The 6763-nt window shown below is 67.0% G+C and overlaps 1 protein-coding gene across 8 annotated transcripts; it reads right to left on the bottom strand.

Annotated features, from left to right (window-relative positions):
• Positions 1–57: 57 nt before the first annotated feature.
• Positions 58–5570, bottom strand: HDAC10 (histone deacetylase 10). Of its 8 annotated transcripts, none has more exons than XM_027540436.1 (20): positions 5155–5570; positions 4944–5078; positions 4658–4754; positions 4335–4432; positions 4148–4252; positions 3943–4011; positions 3656–3782; positions 3420–3485; positions 3184–3243; positions 3006–3095; positions 2763–2869; positions 2619–2686; positions 2270–2540; positions 2072–2156; positions 1654–1745; positions 1470–1526; positions 1119–1197; positions 737–919; positions 491–650; positions 58–335 (listed from the first exon to the last, which is right to left on the bottom strand). In XM_027540436.1, the coding sequence occupies exons 1-20, from the start codon at positions 5211–5213 to the stop codon at positions 325–327; spliced, it is 2019 nt and encodes a 672-aa protein (XP_027396237.1). In that variant the 5' UTR covers positions 5214–5570; the 3' UTR covers positions 58–324. The 8 variants fall into 8 exon arrangements, with proteins under 8 accessions (XP_027396237.1, XP_027396234.1, XP_027396238.1 ...); XM_027540433.1 differs by having other exon boundaries at positions 58–307; positions 498–650; XM_027540437.1 differs by having other exon boundaries at positions 2270–2534.
• Between the last annotated feature and the right edge of the window lie 1193 nt (positions 5571–6763).

Raw genomic sequence — 6763 nt, 5'->3', positions numbered from 1 at the left:
TCAGCCAGAACCGACCGAGTCCACTACACGGGGCTCAATAAAGAGGCGGAGTCAGACTTTGGCTTAACCTACTTTTACTGACGGCTGGGAGGAGGGAGCTGGGGAGGGCCCGTCCGTATAGAGGCTGGCGCCGGAGCAGGGGTCCTGAGCCCCTGAGCCCGTGTCCTGGGCAGGCCCACAGCCTGGCCCTCAGGTCAGAGGCCTCGTGCAGAGACGTGCTCGCGCACGGTTAACAACAGGCTCCCGGGGGACTGATGCGTAGTGTCTCTTCCACGGTGTAGATACTCCCACCCTGGCCGACTTCAAGCTGCCAGGTCACAGCACTCAATGAGGCGCTGAGAAGCGGGGCACAACTGCTTGACAGGGCCCTGAGCTGGTTCTGGGCAGCTCCCCGCTCCCCGGGACGTGAGCCCCTCTCCCCGCAGAGCCTGAAGGCAGCTGTCGCCCAGGGCCCCACGCATTCAGCCTGAGCCTGGCCCCGCAGCCTCACCAGCCACCTGCAGCATCTTCCACCTTGGCTCCAGTCGCCCTCTCAGGTACATCAGGGCTTGCGTGTCCTCTGGGGCGGCCATGGAGAAGGGGCCCAGGCTTGGGGGTGCCTCCCCATTCAGCACCCTAGCCAGGACTGTTGCAAGCTGGGGTGTGGATTCCTGGGCCAGCAGCAGAGGTGGAAGCCGTGAGTCACTGGTTTCTCCCCACCTCCCGTCCCACAGCAGGTCCACCCCACCCAACTCACCTCATCCACAAGGGCGAAGACTCGGCCGCCTGCCGGGCCCCGAAGCAGTGCAGCCAGGAGTGCAGCCTGGGGGTCCCGCAAGCCATGGGCCGGCCCCAGCGCCACCAGCACCAGGTCAGGCTGGAAGCTGTAGGCCAGGGGCAGCACCAGGGCCAGGGCACAGCTCAGGAACCCACCAGTTGTCTATGGGAGTGACAGCGGCATGGCCCAGCCCATCATCCAGGGAACTCTGGCCAGCTCAGGTCACCCTACCTCCCAATCTTGGGTGGGCAGACACCCACACCCACAGTCCCGCCAGGAAGGGCAGGTAAAGGCCCGGAGTCTGGCCCTCATGCCAGTGCTAGTGAGCAGCAGCCGCCCTGCCCTGTGAGCCCCCACTCACCACCGGCAGTGGCACAGAGACGTGGAACATGGATGGGGCAGCTGCCTCCTCGACGCCAATGTTCAGCCATAGATTTCTCCTTCAAGGGGGGAGCAAGCATATGGATACACGTGCTTGTGCGTGAGATGCCGCCCACCCTCCAGAGCCCAGACAGATGAGGGACAGCTCAGGGGCAGAGATGCTAGGACTGCTGACCCTCCACGCTGGAGAGCCTCCTGGCATTGCTCCCAGGGGGCCCTTCTGGAGTTCCAGCTGCAGAAGGCCCCGCCCACCTGTCACCCAGGAATCCAGGCTGATGTGCTCACCCACCCACTTGTGAAACTGGAGGTACACATGACCCGAGAGTCATACCCGTCATCGGTGAGACCTGGGGGCCGATCCAGCTGTCCCACAGCCACACAGAGCAGCCTGGAGGAAGAGTCGGCTCCTGAATGAGCTGCACACACGCCACCTGGAGCCCATTCCCAGAGCCCTTCCCACGCGGCCAGCCCACGAGCCCTGCCTTGGAGCCTTAGACCAGCCAGGAGAGGCTTACCTCTGGGCTCCATGGGACAGGCCATACCGAACAGCCACGTCCAGGGTGGCAGCTGCAGCAGGGACTGGGGTGGCTGCCATGCCACTGCTCACCTGTGGGGTGGGTAACAGGTGTAAAAGGCAACTCCCAAGCAGGGTAAACATACCCATCTGTCCCTTCTTTGCCCCTGGCTATGGGGTATCATCTGTCCAATCAGGTCAAATTGCTTCAACTGCTTCACTCCTGAAAATAAGACGCTTAAAACTACAAGTCATTCTCTTCACCTCTCTGCCAAGAGAATTTTCTTGAGGGAACTGAGGGGTGCTCCTGAACTCTGTCCCTGGGGGCTGTTCTGCGAAGGATCCTGGGCACAAAGCAACACTCACGCCGACATGGTTCTGCACCACCCAGCCCTGCCCTGACACCCAGTTGCCCCCACCTGCCCATCCAGGATCCTGTCCAAGAGGTATAGGACCTTCCCGAGTGCAGTGAGGGCCCCGTCCTGGGCCAGGGCCTCATGTGGCCTGTGGTGGACAAACCAGGGGGATGCAAGGAGATGGCGTGACACGCAGACCATAGCTGAATCTCACACATGCAGACGTGGCCTGGTCCCGCCCCCCAGGCCCGCCCTGCCCACCTGGCCCAGGCCTGTGTCTCCTCCTGCGGCAGTGACCCCTCCTCACAGAGGACACCCGGGGGCAGGGCCAGGCCTGTGTCTGGCGCAATCAGGGCAACAGCCACGCGGACAGGGGGTGTGGGGTGTAGGCGCAGCTGGTCCAGGAGTGAACTCAGAGCAGCAGCAGCCTGGGTCACCACTGCCTTGAATTGGGGCTCCCCCAGCGGCAGCGGCGAGGGCCTCCCCTCTGGGCAGGGAGTGCCGGGGCTCAGTACAGGGGCGGCACCTAGGGCTACAGGGTGGTTCAGAGTCACAGTCACTGACGGGAGCCTGAGGCACCATCCCACCTGCCAACCCAAGTCAGGCTGACCTTGCTGCTGGAGGCTCACCCAGTGAGGGGCCTGGGCTGCCCGCACACACTGGAGGGATTCCAGGGCACTGCGAGGAGAAGCAGGATCATGAGGCCCAGCCTCCCGCCCCGGCCCTTCCCACCCTCCCTCCTCCCGGCCCGCACCTGCCATGGGGCTCCATGGGCCCTGACAAGGGCAGGGCAGGGTCGCCTAGCAGCGCTCGCACCATCATGCACACAGACTGGGAGAGGGACTCCAGGTGGTAGCCACCCTGGGAGGAGGAGGAAGCCGAGACACGACAGGGCACGGGGGTCAGGGCCCCAGGCAGGAGCCCCACCCCGCATGGCAGCAACCTCCCACGGCACCCCGGCCTCCAGCCTAGGCGCCCTCCCCCTCGCCACGGTCACCTCCAGCACGGCGCAGACCCGGCCGCCAGCCAGCACCTGCAGCAGATGCGTGAGGTGGGCGAAGCACTCCGGTGTGGCCAGCATCTGCCCCTGTAGCCAGAGCCGGGCGTGAGGAGGGCCTGGCCCGCGGCCGCAGAAGCCCCCAGGCCCTCACTTGGCAGCCAGGCCAGGCCCTCACCTCGGGATCACCGATGGCTGAGTCGAATCCTGCGGAGACTAGGACCAGCTCAGGGTCGAACTGCAGGCAAGGCCCGGTGGGAAGGGGCAGAAAAGAAGCTGGAGCAGAGGCAGAGGAGAGGCCCCTCCAGAGAGACCCTCCTAACCCCCAAGAGTCCTGTTCCACTGTGGTGGGGAGAGGGGAGCTCTGGGTACCGAATTCCCCTCCCCTCCTGCCTCCACCCCACTGAGAGTCACCTCAAAGGCCAGGGGCAGCAGCACATGCAGGAAGGCAGCCACGTAGTCAGCATTTCCCATCCCGACCTGCAGCCAAGGAACGTCAGAGCAGCCCTGCCAGGGACGACTACAGGGTCTTCAGCCCCAGGCCCAGCTTCTGGGGATGGTTCTGGCCAGATGCCCTGGGCTACACACGGGTTAGGGGAACATAGGCTGGGTAATGCCTGGGGGGCGGTTCGGGGCGGGGGGGCCAGTACCTGGTTCCAAGGCAGGTTGACAGTGAAGCCGAGGCCCCTTCCCCGCCCGACAGCGTCAGCGTCTGACTCCCGCAGACACGGCCAGAAGTGCCCGTGCTCATAGCGGTGCCAGGAGAAGTAAAGGACGCTGCAACAGCCAGCCAGGGTCAGAGGTCAGGCCCCCTCAGCCTCAGGGCTCCTGGCAGAACCCTGACCCCCGCCCCCTAGCCGCCGAGCACACAATTGTGTCTCCCCTCTCAGGCTGTGCTCATCCTGAAAAGTGGGGTAGCAGGGAGCCCCCCACTTACCTGGGGTCATCCTCGAAGATATACTGGATGCCCTGACCATGATGGACATCCCAGTCAACGATGAGGATCCTGGGACAGACAGTTCTGGGGTCGCTGAGGGGCCGGGCCTCCCACTCCTGGCCAGGAGGCAGGCCCAGGATGGGAGGGGCCCCTCCGTCTGCGCCGCCTGGTCTGGGCCCTACGCTGCGGCCCGACTGGCACAAACCTGCGCAACCCGTGTTTCTGCTGGGCGTGTTTGGCTGCTATGGCTACGTTGTTGAACACGCAGAATCCATTGGCAGTAGCCCTCTGGCTGTGGTGCCCAGGAGGCCTGGGGGTGAGCATGGGGTGGGTCAGGGTCTTCGTGCCTTCACAGGGCCCCCCGTGGGTCGGGGGTGGGGGGCAGCGCTCACCTCACCAGGGCGAGCCCGTTGCGCACAGCTCCCGTCAGCACCGCGTCCACCAGCTGCAGCGCGGCCCCCACAGCCAGCCGGGCACAGTGGAAGGTACTCTGCGGGGGCGAGGGTCCAGGTCAGCCCCCAGCCCCCCACCCCTCCCAGGCTCTACCAAGGCCGGTGCCAGGTTACAGGGCACCAAGCAGTGAGCAGAACTGGTCAGGCCAGTCCCGGGTACCTGCAGTGGCAGCCAACAGGGCACGGCACACGGGAGGATGGGCTATGAACAGGCACAAGTACCGGATGTGTGACTGGGTGGGTGGGTTAGCCAGGGCACGCACCGGATGGAGGTAGACGGCATCATACTCCTTGGACAGGGCCTGGAGCTCCCTGGTGCCCAAGGCCTGGGTCCCCTGCAACAGCGCTACGTACTCAGGGCTGCAAAGAGGCAGGCAAGGCAGGGTCGCCAGGAGGAGCAGGTAGAGGAGAGAGGGAGTGCCCACCTCATTGCTCGCTAGCCTACCCACTCGATAGGGAAACTGAGGCTTGGTGGGAGGCTCTGTGTGCCTGCACCGCAGGTCGAGGCAGGCCCCACCTCCCAGGGCCACGGCCTGCCCCCCACCTGACCTGTGCACCAGGCCCAGCTCCGCCTCTGAGGCCTCGCGGGCTATGAGCTGCAGACACCTTTGCTTCAGACCATGCTGCTGCAGGCGCTCCAGGGCAGTGGTCAGGCGCTCAGGACACTCGATCTCACACTCAGGGCTGAGTGGACAGAGCACTCAGCGTCCGGAGCCTCTGTCTTCACCCCCCTCCTCTCCCTCTGCCAGGCCCCACTTACTCGTCCCAGAGCAGCCGGGTGGCGGTCATGTCCTCGTGGTACACAAGTGCGGTCCCCATGGCCCGCCCGGGGTCACTGTGGGCCACTGAGGGTGGGCAGGACCCAACGCTCCGGCTCACAGGCAGGTCAACGCGCCGCCTGCCCCTCGCGGTAACCCCAGAGAGCAGCAGGGGCGCCACCGGAGCCTGGGCGGGATCTCAGAAAGCCCAGACGGGAAGGAGGCCCCAGCCCCAGCTGGCCACAGAGCCAGGCCGGGGTCGCCCGGGGAGCTCCCGAGCCCTGGCTTCCAGCTTGTCCCAGGCGGGCCTGCCCTGCGCCCGCCTCCGGCTGCCCCAGTCCCCGCCCCGACGCAGCGGGGCGGGCCCAGGACTGAGCCCCTCGGGCTCCGCGCGCCTCCCTTCCCGCCAGCGGCGGCTTCCTCTCCCCGTCCCCCGGCGCCGAGGGCGGGCTCTCGGCCTCGCACCCCTGCGGGAGTCCGAGCGGCCCGGTGCGAAGCGGGACGGCCAGTGTGCCTAAGCTCCGCGGGCTGTCGCGGCGGCGCCACGCGGGTCCACGCCCCCCGCTCCAGGCCCGCCCAGACCCCGCGCCGCGGCTCAGACACAGCGGTTGTCCATCGCCGTCCCGCTTTGCCCAGGCCCCGCAAAGAGGGCTCAGGGAGAAGGGAAGGAGCGCGAGGCCGAGCGTCCGCGGGAGCGAGGCAATGAGACAGCCTCGCCCCGGGATGGGAGCCGGGACTCAGGCCGGCCGGGGCTGCAGCGCAGCGCTGCCCCCGAGGCGCAAGAAGTGTCTGATTGAAGCTTCGGAAGACCCCCGGCCGAGACTCGGGGTGGGGTCAGGGCTGTGGCTGAGAAGCCGAACAGGAGCGCCACCGCGTGGGGAAAGCCAGGGAAGGGGGCCAACAGAGGAGGGTCCGGGCGAGGGAGGGATGAGCGTGAAGAAACGCGGCCCGCGACGGAGGCGCGGGCCCAGCCGAACAGGAGGGTCAGAGACAGGAGGAAACAGGGAGCCCCAGGCCTTAAACCGAGGGCTTCGGGGGACTGAGCCCGTGGGCCGGGCCTGGGCCTGGAGGGCAGACTTTCTAAGCCGGTCTCGGGTCGGGGCGGGATGGCTGGGCCTGCGAGCGCTGGTCTCCGCGGCGGGAGACCTGGAGGCGGGGCGGGGGCCCTGGGCTCTGCGGGTGGGGCCCTGGGCGGGCGTGCTCACTCCAGTCCTCGGTCGTCCCAGCCGTACGGGGATGACCCCCACGGCGGGGCAGCTGTAGAGAGAGGCCCTAGCACTGCCCCGCCGCCCGCGGCCCGCAGCCTCGCTCGAAATAACCCGGTCCGGGCCGGGGGCCTGCCCGCGTGGGCCCCTGGCCGCAGCGGGGCTGCGGGAGGCGTGCCCGCCCCGGAGCCAATCAGAGCAGCCCGGAAGCGGCGCACGTGATCGCGAGGCGTGGCCCGCGGCCGCCCGCCCCGCCGAGACGCCTGAACTTCTGCGTTACGGGTGCGGGCCGGCCTAGGTTGAGACGGGCGGTATGCACTGTGCAACTTGTTTTGACCGTATATTCGGCTGAAGCAGCTGTGCGCGAGGCCGGGAGAAGAAAGACGGGCTAATCCCGCCTTGCGCG

This window comes from Bos indicus x Bos taurus, chromosome 5 (genome assembly GCF_003369695.1).
Source record: "Bos indicus x Bos taurus breed Angus x Brahman F1 hybrid chromosome 5, Bos_hybrid_MaternalHap_v2.0, whole genome shotgun sequence".
Classification (NCBI taxonomy): Eukaryota; Metazoa; Chordata; class Mammalia; order Artiodactyla; family Bovidae; genus Bos; species Bos indicus x Bos taurus.
The sequence above is the reverse complement of the archived record's forward strand: the minus strand, read 5'-3'. Positions and strand labels throughout refer to the sequence as shown.